An 18446-nucleotide genomic window follows, 5' to 3' on the forward strand; every position below is an offset into this window, starting at 1 on the left:
AAATTACAATCAGATCCAGAAGCTCCGTATCTGGAATAACTGAAAAAATACCCCCTAATGATTTTCTTATCTCTTCTTGGCCAAGGAATTTCGTTGCATAATGTCTAATTCGGTAAAGGCTCATAACTAAACGTTGAAAAATTGCAATGGCTCGTGTCTCACAAAAATTATAATTTGAAGATTTTAAATCTAGATAAGACATGTTATCATCAGAAGTTTAGGTCTTTACATGATATCATATATTCATAACATTCATGCATATTTAATAATTTAGATTGAATTAAGAATATTGTGTGCGTGGGCTGTATAGAATTATAAAATTATCTAAATTTTATTTAGCTAGCTATAAGTGTAGTATTTTAGTATAGGCAATAGGTATAAATCAAATCATTACGATTTCGTACAAAATTTGCCTATTATTTTAATTTTATTTAAATTTTAAATGCTGTTGAGAAATTGTTTGAAATTCAAAAATGTATGCAAACAATTATTCCTCGATTCCTAATTATATGTTTTTGTATCACCCATAGAAATTTTAATATACTATTTATACTTAACGTTCAAAATAATTATATGTAGTCAAAAATATTTTTTTTTTTAATATAATGAAGCTAATTTTTTGTCCACTAAGTTAAATTGAGAGAAGGTGGAACCACATACTGAACAAAATATGGTAATTATAACGTGCCACAAATAGAATATTAATGGAGGCGACTTACCGCAGTGAAAAACACACCGTCTGAGAGGAAAATTTAGTATATTAGTTATATAAAATTAGCCTTGCATGTAGATGTATTAAAAAAAAAAAAAAAAAAAAATGATACTACTTGGTAATTGAGCAAGTGCTCTATTAAATAGGTTATATTGGAAATTAATTTTCAAGTGTAATTTTCTATATTAACAATTATTGTAAGATATATTATACAAAATCACGGAAGAAGTATTCGTAATTATCACGAACTCGTAAATTGTTTGGAAAATGATTAAAACGGAGTTTCTGTAATAACGTTACGCTCATTTTATATTCAATGATTTTACAATGAAATTTCATGTACCTATATACAGTGAAAACATTAAATAATAATTATTTTAATGATTTTATATTATGTGACTCCGTGCATGTAGAACATAGCAGAATATTTTTTATTTCTAAATTAAATTTTAGTTTAATTTATACGGTATGTCTCATTTCAATCGCTTAAATAAATATGGGTGTTAATAAAAGATTTAAAAGAAAGTGATGGTTAATAACTATTATTAATATATACAATATTCAATATACTGCTATATATTTAAAAAAAAATATTGATTTATTTAGGAAATTATTTTTGAATAATTATACTTTATGATGTACAGTAAGTCAGTATTCGTATATTTAATATACCTATAATATATAGGTCGTATAAGTATAGACGTCTCACGTAGAACGAACAGAAATGTTTTTACTGAAATATTACATTCTAGAGTACGACTATGAATAAATTTTAGTATGGCATTTCATATTTTGTAAATAATATGGCGATTAATATTCTTATCGTTTGTATAAAATAAGTGTTCATAAAAAAAAAAAAAAATGCTGAATGTCAATTTTTGTACACATATTATATTGTGAGAATATAAGTAATAACTAATAATATTCATCTTGGCGCATCGTCAAGTTTTATTATAGGTAACCGTAACATATACATTTTATAAAATGTATTGAAAGTACATAAATTTGTCATACTTTGTGAAATTTATGCATTTCAATCTTCGTTATGATTTCGATTTTTGAGCTCATATTTGTGATTTAGAAAGTAATTTTTTGTTTCTTTATTGTAAGTTAAATATGAAATAACATTATTTAGAAAATTTATCATTGTAGCCGATTTTATAATATTTATTTGAAATTTACTCGAACGTTTTAGCATATTGAAATTATAAATGATTTAAATTTTAAAATTAATGATTATATCCTGATTTTTTTAAGGATTACAATATTGATACACAAAAAAAAATTAAAATTAATCGCAATGAAGTATGGTTTCAGTAAATAATTGTGTAGTAATTAGACTTCTTATTTTCACGTTAAATCTTTTTTAGGTATAAATAATGGTTGTGTGTTTTTTATTTGTTATTTAATTTGAATAAAGTTAAACTAGTACTATTCATATTATTTTTTTTTATATTGTAAATTAGAATTAATTAGGATTAGACATATGATATATAAAAATAATATATTTTATGATATTCAATTTATTTTGAATTAGCTGATATTTATTACTTTTGTGTGAATTTTTTAATGGTTATATATTTTTTTCTGTAGAAATAAAGAGGTCTATGAAAAAAATTAATTGATTTTTTCGATATTTTTGCGAATCAAATTGCATTTAAATTGATTTTTTTTTTTTATATAATATATTGTTATATTTGTGAAATGTTAAAGATTTTAGTATATATTGGAAATACAAATCACACTTTAAATGAAATGACGATTTACAACTGTGATAAAGTTGAGAATGAAACGAGTTTGTGTTGAGCATTGATTTGTTATAGACTATTCGTCATTTTGATTTAACATCTTGAGTGTGTAAGAATTTTAACTTTAAATCCAAGTATTAATTACTATTAATTCTATACATAAGGATGTTAACTATTGATATTTTTATCCTAAGTAATAATGCCACTCTTGGAATTTAAACCATATAAATCTCCAATAAGTCCTGCCTGACAAGCATACTCGTACGTGAGATTAAATACCTAGTCGAATACTTTTCATGTCCAGACCGCTGTGCAGGATTTATGATAAGTCTCACTCCAAAATGTTCTTTTCTAACATTTTCTATCGTTGTTTTATTTTATCTCACAAACTAAATGCTGGTGTAGTAAATGAATTAGCAATCTCTGACAACCGACACTTTCATCATAAGCACAATACTAACTTAAATCACTTAACCACAACGATGTCTTCAAACTTTCACTCGTGTTCTTAAACATATAAGTGGAGTAGAAACTTACCAACAATAACCATATTATGATGTATTATAAATAATTAGACGTGTATATAATTTAATATTATAATTTACCATCGGGGTGCAGTTGTATAGAAAATACTATAGTTTCCCAACAAAACCCTATTTTGCGCTATATTATATACTATAATCAAAATAGCACTTATAAACTATGCATTTAAGGATCGAGAATATTTCCTCTTAAAAATAACGTCAAATTTCTGATTAATACCAATAATTATAATATTTAATATTATTGTAATATATCCAATGTATATAACATATTTTTAAACCCTTTTTTTATTTTATCTATAGTTTTTTCAGACTCTCAAAAATCATTCAAAACGTTTTGTCGAAATAGATATTCTACAGAATTTACATAATTATATAAACTGTTTGTTGTTTGCTATAAAATATGTATGCATAGAGTGTGATGTAGGACTGTACTGTATGTAAAACATTTTTCCATTTGATCGATACTAGGAAATTTGAGACATTTGAAAATAATTCTTATTGGTAGGCGTCGGTTTGAATTTCTTTCAATAAATTAAATTATGTGTAACTAAGAACCATTGTTTTGACTTTAATCAATTACTTTTTTTATGTTATCGGTAAATGGTCACTTTGTACGGTACATTATTCAAAATAAAAAACGCGGATACTTCGTACTGTTAATACTGTTATATACATAGCAGGGTTTTGATATTCCAGCATTACGTCAGTCCGGAAGCTTATGTTCAGTAATCCTGAATATTCTTATCATATCTAGTAACTTTAATTTTTGGATTATTGCTTTAATAATTCAATTTAATTGAATCTTCTGATAACATTTTTGCAATTTTAACTAAAATTATTAACTTTTCGGTTACAACATACACTATTTATATCTACACTCAGAATTCAATACAAGTGTAATGAAAATAAATATACAAATATGCAAAATTATTTTTAACATATTACCACGAATCAATTTAATATTAGACTTTATATTCACATATATTCAAAATGGAACTCTTTTATTTCTTTGAGCTCTGGAATGCATATACTCATCGATTAAATTTGTTTTGTATTTCAGTATAAATATAATTTGGTGGATTACTTCAATTTAATCATAACTGGTATAATAAATATTTCCAATTTTTATAATGATATACGATTACAATAACATGTATAGAATGTTTTTATAAAACATTGTAAGAAGCAAAGCGTATGAACTTTGTTCAACTTAATCATACGATGTACACAATGTTTTAGAAAAAGAAAAGTAGGTACTCAGCGATGATAGTATTGTTGTATTAATCGATGTGTTTGATTGTTATATTTATAGAATACCTTACTTATTTATTTAGTAAACCTTTAGCTTATAAAATTAAAAATAAATAAATAAATACATATTTGTGTATAAAATCGTAGGCGAATATTCTTTACACCATTATAAACGAACCGTAATAATCCTATGTTAGTTGTATTGTACTTATCACAAATATGGATAAACACACTTAAATGTATATCAGAGTAAAAAGGAAGAAGGTAATGTAAGCAACCCCCTATGTATAGGATTTAAAACGTCTGGAATTAAATAAATAAGTTTTTGTAACTTCAACGTATTATATAATATTTTCCTTTGTTGATTTTTTTACTAAACCCTTATAAATTTAACCCATTATGTTTTTGTCGTTTAAAATGGAATACAAATGGCAAATGGGAGGGGGGGGTCGCATGTTCAAGGTAAAGTGGTAGATTGAGGGAGCTCTAAAAAATAAAAATATAAAACCATAAAGCTCGTCGTTCAACCATTCAGTTCCCCATATCACAATGGCAGAATACTAGTAGACGGTTTCTGAAACTGATTAATGTCTCTAACGCTATTTTGAACGTGCATGTAGGTACATTAGGTTATGAACACGCCATTATGTCCCACAGATTTAACATCTATCGCAGTCAAAATATATTTTATAAACTATTCTCAATCCTGTATTCAATTGGGTCCTAAATAAAATTTAATCATCATTTTTTATATAAAAAAAAATATAACTATTACATGTTATGATCATCTACATCGTACAGGAGTTGTAAAGATAACATTTTTTTATTTTACAAAACGACTCGCAAAAAGTTCATTCTATTTAACTATTTATAACAATTATAGTAAATGTTTATTATTGCTGATGTTGTTGTTATACTCACAGACCACATCATTTATACCAATAGCTTATTCAAAAATTAACAATTAAAGGATACACATTTTTAATTTATAAAAATATTACCTAGTATTTCAAACAATAAATTTCATTGAGATATCCCAACGTATTATAATACTAGATTTTTATAATTTCCCGTGTAGGTACCTATCTAATATTTTATTACAACTGATTAAAACGCGTGTGTATGAAAGTATTAAAGAGTTTTTTTTTAATTTTATATTTAATTTAAATTTAACCTAACGAGAGAATTTTCATTTAAATGATAACATCGTACTAAATGAAGTGAATTTGAATTTATAAAAAAAAAAAAAAAAAAAAATAAATAAATAGAAATACGTACAGTCTTTGAGATTTACTGTTATTTTGAAATAAATAGAAAATAATAATTGAACTCACTAAAATATTTATCAATCTATAATAGCTTATAATAAAAAATATAAATTGCACGTATTTTATAAATTATTTTTTTATCAATATTTATTTACTACGTAAAGAATGTTTGTCGAAAATTGTTTTAAGGTTTATTTTGTAAAATGTCAACAATGTAGCGTCTTGTATCTATTCCTGGCAGGTATATGTATGTTTTGTAAATATTCTATACGAATTAACTTTTTATAAAATACTTCATTGTTTATTGATGACTTATATATATTTTTTTTTTTGTAAATACCTTTAAATTTTATTGCACAGGGTATGGTTGTTACAATGGTTTTTTAAGCGTTAAAGATTGACTGTAAGTTAATAACTCTTCAAACATAAACACATTTGTTTAATAAAATGATTTGCATTATTCACTGTGAGTATTTTATTGGTCTGTATTCATTTGTTTCTAAAATAATAAGTGAAATAAAAATATTTAAGCTTTGATCAGCATAATATGTAATAAGAAAATTATCTCGAAAGTATATTTAGGTGCTACCTAACTATATTGATTGTAAATTAATTTTGTTTTTTTTTTTTTTGTTAATCGTTATTAATAAGTATTTATTTTTTTTGCATGTATGATATACACGTTTTATAACCTACAATAATAACAATACAATTATAATAAATGTACACATAACGTATAATATGTTGTTTTAATCAAATTGTTTAAATTATAATATTCCTTAGTAAGTTTTTCTTGAAAAATTTAATTTTGACAAATCTTATAACTTTGACCTCTGAAAGATATTTTAACCAAAATAAAATGAAAAATCTTGATCATTCTTATAAAAATACCTTATCGTGCAGAAAAGAAATTATGATTATAAAAATGTTCGTCGACAAGTTTTTGATATATTAACCATTATGTTAATATATCATAGGTATATAGTATGAGTTTATACGTATATAAACTCTCAAAAGTCTTACTCTTTAATAAAAAAAAAAAAAAAAAATCACGAAGTCATTTAACGATAGTTGTTCTAAAGTTTTCTATATATTAAAGTAATAATATTGTAATACAAAAAAACTTAAGATGGACTAATTGGAAAACATATTAGTATAAAAGAAAATGAAATGGGCAACAAAACAGCTAATTTAGCAAACAAAAATACATCTAATTCATAATTACACTATTGAAAACACATCCACCAATGATATATTTTCATTTAAATATGTTTATAATAAAATGTTCTCATTGTACTCATTGTGGCTATATAACTGGGATTCCATCTCACTAACGAACTAACTTAAACCTATTAAAGGTTCAGTCAAAAAACGTTATGTACCTTCGGACTTCAACCGAAGTCAAGACATCGCCATTACTGGGAAAACATTTTCATTACTCATTCTTTTCTAATTAAAAAATATCCTCCATTAATGTGCATCACATGTTAACACGCACCATGATTAAATGAATCTTTGATGCATCTTGCAAAATGTGAATCTATATGTTCATTTCTTAGTCTGCCATGCAATAATATCAAAGAAGTCTTTGTTGAAGACGAAACCACAAAAATCATCACTATTGTTTCTAAATGTAATTTGCTAAACAACTTTCATGTTCTAAACAATAGCCAAGCACACTTTGTATATATTAATAATTTATCATGTTTAATATTTGTAATAATGTTGGCTAATGACCTTAGCGCTGTTGAAGACTGTAAATTCTTAAAAAAAAAAAAAATAAATAGATAGATAATATAATAGTTTTAAAAAGACATTTTTTTTTTTTTTTTGAAAAATATTTTAAAATATTAACATATTGGTAAATAATTATCCATGTATAATATTCCAGCTATACATTTAGTATAAAATACTTAATTACATTTAAAAAAAAATATTTACATATTTATTATATAACGAGCAAAATTATGCTAGGTCAATATTAATCGTACCTACTAGAAAGTAAGTAATATTGAAAAATAAACTTTGTAACCGGTAAAGTATGACGTGTTAATTGATACCATTAAGACACGTCGGAGTTACATCGTAACCGAAAATTGTTATGTATGTAGTAAAAGTTTAACTTATTGAGAGTAATTTGTACGTCAAAACTTTTACGAGCATTATTATTTCTGTGGGTTTCACAAAAGCGTTAGAATCGTTTCCATTACGTGGAATAAAGACTGTTTGATGGTTATAAAAATAAGATCGAACCTCTTGTGTGTGTACCAAACAATAACAAAAATACTATTAAAACGATGCAGTTTTTCTTACAATGCCTTTAAGAAAGCTCAAGCAATTCTCAAGAAAAGAATCGAATAAAAAATAAATAAACTCTATAGTGGTATCATCATGCTATCTTGAGAAAAAAATTCATATTCACTGTTGTAGCAAACATCAATAGAAAAATGTTGTTATATTGGGCCGTACACATTTTATGATTTACATTGTATTCAAGTTTATTTATTTATTTTTTTTTTTTTTTGGTTCTACCATAATCTATTTTTACATATTGTTTTTAGCAACACACTTTTTCAACTGGTAAAAGTTCTCCGAAAGTTTTACATAGTTTTGTCAATCCATCGGATTTTGAACACAGTTGATAGAATACTTTTTATTTTTTTGATTTTTCGACAAGTTTTAAGACACATTTGAAAAAATGTATAAACAATATTGGAATGGTCGTAAATTTTGAACTAAATCATCTTCATAATTTTTGGGTTAATTTCGATATTTTGAAAAAAAAAAAAATGATTTTCGGTTGTTTTGATTATTAGAACCATTGAAGTAATAACAATATGTTGAAGCCACCAATACTGATTGGATGCGAGCAATCAGCAAAAAGTTACACATCACGTAGAATTCCATGTTGTGATTAAGTATTGTACGAAACATATTTCCAAAACAATATATAAGTAATTATACTTATATGTTAATAATTGAATAAAAAATATTAAAAATATTTCTAAACAAACAAAATTGATATTTAAAATATTTGAATTTGGCTTATTGTTTTTAATCGACTAAAATATTGATTTCTAATTTTTCATAGATTAGGTTAGTGTTATAGCATGATAACGTCTGTACGATAAGATATGTTATATTTTAAATTATTTAATTAATCAGTAATTATTGAATAGTTAATAAGTATAGTACATAAATATATTTTACTTTAAATCAACATTTTAATTTTAAAAAATAATATGTTTTTTTTTTGAGAGTTAAAAAATTTATTGGTTTTTTTTTTTTACGTCGAATTAACCAAGTTTAATTGTGTATGAATTAGTATTTTCTGCAAATGGTTGTCACAAGAACCCATACCCAAATTATTTAAGTAGATGAAAAAAAAAATTCATTTCCACGAATAGACAACAATGAATTAAAATATATATATAATATTTCGAGAGTTTGTGGTTTTCTTTCATTGAAACCGTTCCGTTTATAGATTCTAAAGATACCTACATATAAATTAACATTTATGTGTCATAAATTTTAAATAATTCTCTGTATTATATAGGTAACAACCCTATCTAGGTATTATTTCCATTTCTATTGTTTTTATAAATAAATATATTTTTGACAAAACAAATGTACCTATTCATATAACTTCTAATGTTTGTACTTCAATTCCGACGGAGTAACTACAGCGTGCACACTGCACACTGTACATGTTCGTGTGGCTCTTAATACGATTTATTTTAGTTACTAAGCTAATATCATTCAATTTTATGATTTTTATTCACTTTTCATTCGAAAAGTGATTTTTTAGATTATAAGTATTACACTTGCATACAAAAATCCATTCGATCCTTAGGAGTATAAGTGAGGTTTCTTAAGTATTTTAATTAACCATGAAAACATTGAATACGAAAGCTAAGATAACGCTGACGAACGCATCGCCGCCAACATCGTTATCTGTTCCTATTTACAAGCTGGTCTCTCTTATCACCATACTAAGTCGTGACCAAGTCATGGAGAATTATGTCACAGTTTTTACTGATAGCGAAAACGAATTCAATCAATGACTGGTGTGTTGTACCGTCACCGATTAGAAAAAAGATCTCTCGTGACGTATCCAGCTAATTCAATGAAGTTAAAACACCCGATTAAAAATTAAATAAAATCAACTTATGTTGCTCAGTTCTCCAAACTGATGATGACTTTATGGAAATCGTTGACTTGAATTTATCATTCATATAACTTCCTTCACCAATTTTCATAAAAACTGTAATTGATAATTAAAAGTATTGTATAGTTATACAATAATATATTGATTCTACTGAGTTTTCCAGCAAAAGTAATACTTTAAACCTAAAACACTAATTCAATTCACATAAAAATCAAAAATATTGATTTTTATACCCAAGAAATCAAACGGGAAAAATAATTTTGTATTGTCCTCAAAAACCTCCATCACTTGACTCCAATTGATTACACAAGATGAATAGATCAAGCAACTGTTCTTCAAAGTCAAACAATTGTTAATGTTTTACATATCATATCAAAACATCTCTATCTATATTATTCTTTGACCTTGTAGTTGATACGAATAACAAGCCTATCTCTAAATTAAATTAAATTTGCTACTCTACTGTAAAATTTAAAGAAACCAGACCTAATAAACATGTGGTCTAATGCCACCCCTAAAATTTGACAATATCTTCACTTGAGCTATAAAATAATTTTCTTTTGTCTTTTAAATATGACCTATACATTGGCTTACTTATAACAATATTAATTTTGATATACTAGATTTTTTTGTCATAATTATCTCAATTCACCAAGTAAGAACATTGATATATACAAAATATATAGTGTCTACTTTGCTATTATACTTACAGTCAGTGAAACTTCTTTAAAATATACCAAACCTTCTTTTGTGAAAGGGTCAATTAACTGGGAAAAGTTCAAAACTTTCCTGGATGACAGTATCGAAATAAATATATCTAAGATCACATAACGAAATTGAAATCGTTGCCCAAAACCTTATTAAAATAGTAACAAATGCAACTGAAAAATCTATAAACTCACCTGTTGCAAACAATAATCTTCCCATAAATTTATGTCTTCTTATCAACGAAAAAAGACATGCTAGATCCGTATGTTATCATACCCGCTATCTTATTGATAATCTCAATTCCAACCATATTTTTATCAAACTCGGAAACTATTTTCTAAATTTGAATGCAATCAATAAATAGATTACAGACTTATTCAGTCTTATCTAGTCATTCTAAAACATAGTTCTCCGCACTCTAACTAGTGATCCATAGTACGTGTCTAACTATTAATATCATAAAGACTTATAAATTAAAAAGTCTTAAATTTTGCTAGACTCAATTACAACCGATTTCATGGTAAACTTAACTTCAGTACTAATCCTTTTATTAAAAATGTGGCTATATTATACATCCCTGATAAATCCCCTCACAGGCTTAAACGAAATTGGAATCGTGATTTGCTATTTTGCTATACTAGTGATTGAAAATTTAATTAAATAATGTTGATAGGCGGTACCAATAATAGTTGTCTTCCGAAAAATGTCTTTAATGTTATGTTTAAGTTCTTGAAAAAATTAAAATATATCATGCCGTTTAATAAAATATATAGCGATATAGGTAATTATTAGAATCCCATATCGATAATTTTGTGATTAAAAAAAAAAAAAATAAAATAAAAAAATATAATAAAATAACTAAAAAATTAAAATATAAAGTAGCAATATAAAATATCACCACACATTTAAAAATACGTATATCAACAATATGCTTGAATAAGACTTTTTTCTGTGTTTGAATTTTGTTGTTTAAAACTTTTAAAATAGTTTGTTTCAAAAAAATAAAAAAATAATCTTAAAGTTTTTCATTAAAAGTAGTAAATCGTTTTTTAACTTTAAGACTAACATTATAAGTCTTATAACCCAAAATGTTAGTGTATCATAAAAGTAAAGCTTGTACTTGTATGTGGGTAGGTACTTCATATTTAGACAAAATTAGAAAATATATTTTACAGGTATACATAACAGAATGTATACGATTCATAAACTAGTCAATACAATGTGAAATACAATTATTGTTTTATGTTACATTATAACATATTATAGCAATGGGCCCTCACGTAATAAACGTGAGGTAGTATGAATAATCTAACCTTAGCGCTTAAGTTAAGCACACTTAACGTCAGTAAATCCCAAAGGATAATCACCTGGGATTTTCAGTTATATTTACTTTCCACATCACCATTAATATAAACACTTAAAGTGAAAAGTAAAATATTAAATATAAAATGAATTCATCTCTAACGTTAAAATTATTACGTCGTGCAATTAATACTATAGCTTATAATTTTAATAATTACTTATATTAAAATTGGTATCGAGAACCATCTGAAATATATCATAAATATAAATAGTATGGGCGTAATAAAAGGTATAAAAGGAGAAATACCATTGGGTATTGACTGAAGTATAATGTATTTATACTTACACTCGTTTATATTATTTTTAAAAAATAAGACCGACTATAGGGCCAAAAAACATTATAATATGGCATAGTTGGGTGAAAAAATGTTGGTAATAGAAGTCAAGAAAACTAGAAAAGTTGGCATCATTAAAAAAAAACAAATATATTTTTATATTAATTATATTTTTTTCAAACCGTGATATCATCGTTATCTATGATAATTATTTTAATATTTTACATCCCAATTTTTTTGGATCATTAGTTTATTCATTCAAAATCAAAATCAGAAACAAACTTTTTAAATAATAACCAAGAAAGGAAAAATGAAAATTATCATGTCAATGGTTCCGTAACTCACACAAGAGGCGAGTAGTCAATGAAGTTCTCAAAATAACGTCTTAATTATCTTAGTATAAAGCAATGCTGTATTGCGTATAATAAACTTAGGCTCATCAGCTATATGATTTCATTTTTTTTTCATTAGAAATTATTTTACATTAAAGTTTATTAATGATGTATTTTTTTTTTAATCCTAAGATAGTCATAGTATGTATTAAATTCAAAATGATTATTTATATATATATATATATATTTGGCATTTTCTAAGAACATTTTTTTTTTTTTTTGTAATTAAAGAAATAGTGAGTTAGCGCGTACTCATAAAGTTGTTCGTAGTGCCTTAAGGGTAAAGATGTTTCCGATGTTCGTAATGGTTTTTTTTAAGAGTAATAGAATACTACCATCAACAGTTGAAAAAATTTATACAAATATCAGAAAGTACTGTTTTTACTGAACTCGGTTCAAAATTGTTTTTTGAATGTGATGTTTTCTATTAGTTTTAAATGTTATATCTCAATTTATAAAACACTACCCTGGGATTAAATAATTGAAAGAAAATAAATGTCGATATTCTGATAATTATATTCTGTATAATAGGGACCTATCTTATGTTTAATACGTTTTTAATTTTAATCATTGAAGTTCATAATGATGTAAAGTAGAAAATGTTTTATAGGTATATTTAAATAATAGTTTTGTAAACTTAATGGATTTTTATCTATATCTTACGTTATTATATTATGTTTATTTTATTTTGAAAGTGATACAATTCATGAACCTAACTAAATGTCTATTATGTACAATAATTTACTTTTACTTATTGTATGTATGTTTATTTTTGTAAATATTAAAATAGTACATCATTTTTAATTATAAATATTGAAAATATATAGATTATAATATATTTATGGCATTTTATAAGTTATTGTTGTTTTTGTTTTTTTTTTTTTTTTATAATGTTTAGTTATTTAGATGTTAGTAATATTTCTGTGTATATTTTAAAATTTTTTCATTTATAAAGTTCATTATTATTATTATTTATGTTGTGATTTTATTAGTATGCTAAATATCTTTAGAATTTAACAACAATAATGGCGTATAAATGTATTTATTCAGCCTAAGGTAAGTTTATATTTAACATTTGAATATTCATTATTTATATAGTCTTCATTAATTCTTACTTATAAACCTAACTGACGAATTTACCATTAAATTGTATTATTTTTGTTTCATTACATTATATGAGCATTCCGAGTGTATCACCGTGTTTGTTATATTAGTACACATTCAACTGTGTATACATTTTATATATATTTCTCTACTCACTTTTCGTCTAAGAATTAAAGCTTATGAAACTATTTGAGCTTTTTATGAATATGAATAATTTATACAATTTTTAAAATATTTACATAAATTAGTTTTACAAAATATAAATACTTATGTCAAAATTTTATGGAACTCTACAACAACAAAATATAATCTATTTATTTTGAAGTTAGAAGTTTAGATAAACTAAAAATATTATTAAGTATAATCGGGAAAAATAATAAATATAAAAAATTTTAATCATAAAAATGTATTGACGGGTACAAACACGGTGTAACACTCTGTAGATATTAGTCGATGAATTCTATACATATAAATACTAGATACTGATTAACTTTTCTAATATTTTGCTAAATAAAATATTTTTAATTGATGTGTTGAAATTTAAAATAATGGCCAAACTAGTTTTGGCATATTTTAAAATATCCTAATTAGAACTCGAAACTCGTTTTCGCACGAAATAATATAAAATTAATAGCTCGTTTTTCCAATAATATTCATTGCGTTTATGGGTATAGTATTTGAATTTTCACATTACCCAAAATTATTTAGTTGTATACCATTCAAGCAAATAAAATTATTTTTACGTGCCTGTAGTTAATTTTTTTTTTTTTAGAAAATAAACATACTTCAATGTATACAATCATATGGGAAATACTACAAAATGTATAATATATTTAAATTTTCAATTGGTAACTTATTATAAAATAAATCTATGTCTACTTTGAACAATAAACTTATGACTTAATTTGAAAGATAAAATAAATGTATAAACATTTATCAATATATTAGTTAGAGTAGTTACAGCAGTAGTTCATTATTATAGGAATATAAAATTAATAATTCCTCATAGGTAAGTAAATAGTTAAAAAAAAAATGTTGGTTTGCTTTATATTTGACGCTAGAAAATGAAATATAGATGAAATATTTTGAAAATTTGATAGTTATCATAAATTACTCTACTGATGGAGTCGACCATTTTTGTATTATGTTTTTTCGTATATTGTATCTAATTAAAACATAAACTTATACGTACATGTATAGGCTGGCATTTCAAAATAATTATGAATAACCAAGTACAACGATTGGAACTAAACCTTAGTCGTTTTAATATCGAGTAGTGAGTACGAATATTGTCTTTTAATCTATACATGGACAAGTAATAGAGAACCTAACTTAACCTTAAAGAAATACTCTAAGTGCAAACGAGTTATAGAAAATATACGCTAACTAAGACTGACCAAAATAATAATAATTTACATTTTTTTATATACAAATTGTATGTTTATTATTTATAGAATTAAGTTGTTTAAAAAAATGTATTAGGCGTATTTTTCTTTAGTATTTAAAATTTAACTATGGTTTGAAAATATATAATAATTCTTAAGTAAAACGCAATAGTTTTAACAGTAAAGGTTAGTAAAAAAAATCAATAATAATAATAAAAATAAAACTATAAGATATGTTTTTAAAATTTAAGTATTTATTTAAACTTTTTACTTTTTTGAGTGAAATACTATTTCGTATTAAAATTGGACTTATTGTACATTTCAATTTGTTTAAAATTGAAATAGAAATTGATGTTTGATTCAGATTGCACAATAATAATACAAGAAAAATAAACTAGGTAGGTATATAATGTTAGATCGTAGGGGTGATTTGTTTCTGTAAACATTCAGTATTACTATTACCTGATTCCGCCTCGGCTTGTATCGTAATTTAGGCTTGTCGTCTCGTGACGCCATACAATGAATTGACTTGGTTGGGGTACTTTGGTTATATAGCATTTTAGCTCTATAGTACTACCCACATAGTAGAATTTGTCTTTCACTTGTACGCCTCTTTCATCTGTTATTTCCAATTGAGGCACTATAAGAAAAACAGACTTACAATTCTCTTTAAAAATATTTATAGTGTATTGAATGGTTTTCTGAAAGTTGTATTGTTATATTGGGGTCAGAAAAATACAAAATATAAATAAGCTTAAGTTTTACTACAGTGCATATAACATTAAATTTGTATAATTGTATTATGTACATCACAAGGACAGTGTACCTTAAATACGTATAATACAATATTATACACAAAATGTGTTGAAATTATTAATAAAAAAATAAAAAAAAATAAAAATTCGGTTGAATAAATTATTATTTATTAACTTCTAATAAAAATACTTTAAAATAAATCATATTTTATAGTGTATTTGGTGATCACATTATACACAAATAACTTTTTTTTTTAGTATAATAAATTGAAAAAAAAAACTATTAAACCATGATTGATTTTACGTAGAATTCTTGTGTAATGTAAGGTATGTAAATACAGTTTTAATTTATAAATTATTTAATGATTTATACACACACTTAACGGTGGATAGTATTGATTCGATTGTTTATACATGAATTCGTTTGATATGAAATGCATGCCAATAGTTTTTTTTTTTTAATGAGTTTTACGTTTATTTTTCATTATATTTTTCCAGTATAAATAATCGATTTAAAATCCTCGATCCTTTAATAGGTTTTTTGATCTTAAACTATTAAATTAAATATGTAATTTTAATTTTTTAATTATTCAACTGAAGCTGCACATAGAATAATTTCTATTAACTTTGTTACAGAAAATAAATGAGAAAGTAAAATTTTTATTTCACATCTACTTAAATAGTTATTTATAATTTGAACATTCATTCCATATTTTATTTTTAGATTTTTAGGTATGATTATTAATAGAAGTATCTTTGAACGTTTATAAAAATTTAAAACATAGTTAGAAGTTGGTACCAAAATACTTTATATTAATTTAAAGAAGAAAAAATTTCTAAATTATATTTAAAAAAATTACTTAAGTTTTACGACTATTTCGTTATAAATAATTAGTATTATAATATTTTGTAATCTCATAAAGTCATAATGGAAAAGGGGTTTACTGTAGAAAGTATGTTTATTTGTTAAATAAAGTTATTTATAGAAAATATATTAACTTATATCTAATGTTAATATTTGACGTTTGAAATACTAACCTATAATAGCTAGGTAAACGGTGAATGCGATTGGTGGATGAGTTGATACTTGGCACTCATAATGACCTCCATCCCTTTCATTCAGATAAGATATACGGAGTTGCCAATCGTTTGGGTCTTTAAATAAAAGTTCGTAACGCTGATCTGTGCTGTATACGTGGTGGCCAAATGAAAGTAGTTGCATCTTATCACCTGCCCTTCGAACCCACGATACCTGTAAACAAGACAAATAATATAACACCAATAATACATCACGGTGTAAAATCTAGTGGTCGAAATGGAAAATTACACAAGACCGCTTAAAATTGTATTTTTTTTTTTAACATTATAATTATTAACTGTTTTTATTATTACCTAGGTACTTAATAAGATATCTGATTATTCTAGAAAATAAATGTATGTATAAAAGTGATTAAAATGATTTTAATATTACTTCATATTTTATGATATAGTTTTACATTTTTTTGTCGTTTTCCTATTTATTTTATCAATGGATTGTCAATATTAAATAAGAACAACGGACAGGATCCGATTTTAAGGTTTGAATTTGGGTATGAACAGAATATTATTTATGTTTAATTAGGATGTTTACCGTAAAATTATTTGGTTTTGAAAACTTATATTTAGTTATAAACGTAAGTCAATAAATATATTAATTTTAAATGTTATAAGTTATTATTAATAACTTTTATACAATAATAATTTTTTTATTTTGTTTATTCTGGAAACATTTTTAATACCTTGTATTTATTATATATTTTTTTATGAAATATCACGATAAATATTCATAAAATATATGATTTATCAATATTAATTATTTCAAAAATTATTGAAGGTAGATAAACTTTTTGAAAATGTTTTTTATACACATAATTAAAAGGGGTATATTATATCATTTCGGTGATCTTTTTTTTTTATCGTTATAAGCAATATAGAAATGTAACATTGGAAAATTCTGATTATACTACGTTTATTTATATTGTCATTTGTATTATTAAATGATATTTATTACAAATATCATAATATTTATTTCAAAATGTTATAACCTTTATTGAAAATAATATAACACATAATGTCATCATATATTATGTTATTTTTGCATAATGTTTCATGAAATTTAATCTCTTAAATCTAATTTAAATAGGTATATCCTAAATCATATGCAATTGGTTTCGAAAAAAAATCAGTTATGAACAATATTTCAATTGAATTATTTCCAAACATGAAAATACATGGCTAGTTTTCTGGCTTTAGTCGGGAAATTCGGAAACAAATACAAAATTATCGCTGTTTAAATAAAATATGTACTGAGGATATTGAATTTCTTATTACAAATACAAAAATTAGGGAAACTTGCTTTTATGCCTGTGGACTAAGTAATTAACTTGTTTGAAGTATTTCTATCGTGAGATAGAATTTTAATCATTCGGAAATTCATAAATATATTCAAAGAAAATCAAAACTTAACTAAAATTTTAAAAGAACAATTATTTGCCAGATATTTTGATATAAAATAAAAATATATAAATAAATCTGTAAAAAGAAGACATATAACTATAGTTAATTATACTAAACCTTTCAACCTTTTGAATTGTGGTAATATTAATAAATAAATTATTCAAATAATATATAAATAAAATAATATAATCGAAATAAATATTGAATAAATAATTTGAATTGTGAATTTACTTAATTAAGTTAAAAGACTGGTATGGTTTACAATTTTAAATTTGAT

At 24.1% G+C, this 18446-nt stretch overlaps 2 protein-coding genes across 5 annotated transcripts in view; both read right to left on the reverse strand.

Annotated features, from left to right (window-relative positions):
* Positions 1-18446, reverse strand: part of LOC114124466 (DNA primase large subunit-like) — a 238416-nt gene that overhangs the window by 50973 nt on the left and 168997 nt on the right. The gene's annotated exons all lie outside the window — the stretch shown is intronic.
* LOC114124462 (basement membrane-specific heparan sulfate proteoglycan core protein) overlaps positions 1-18446 on the reverse strand; it is a 132875-nt gene that overhangs the window by 5367 nt on the left and 109062 nt on the right. For all 4 annotated transcript variants that reach the window (XM_050199438.1, XM_050199439.1, XM_050199440.1 and 1 more), the window contains 2 exons: positions 16712-16925; positions 15381-15558 (listed from right to left, as the gene is read on the reverse strand). In XM_050199438.1, coding sequence (XP_050055395.1) covers positions 15381-15558; positions 16712-16925 — 392 coding nt within the window. The remainder of the gene's footprint in view (positions 1-15380; positions 15559-16711; positions 16926-18446) is intronic.

This window comes from Aphis gossypii, chromosome 2, assembly GCF_020184175.1.
Source record: "Aphis gossypii isolate Hap1 chromosome 2, ASM2018417v2, whole genome shotgun sequence".
In the NCBI taxonomy this organism is placed as follows: Eukaryota; Metazoa; Arthropoda; class Insecta; order Hemiptera; family Aphididae; genus Aphis; species Aphis gossypii.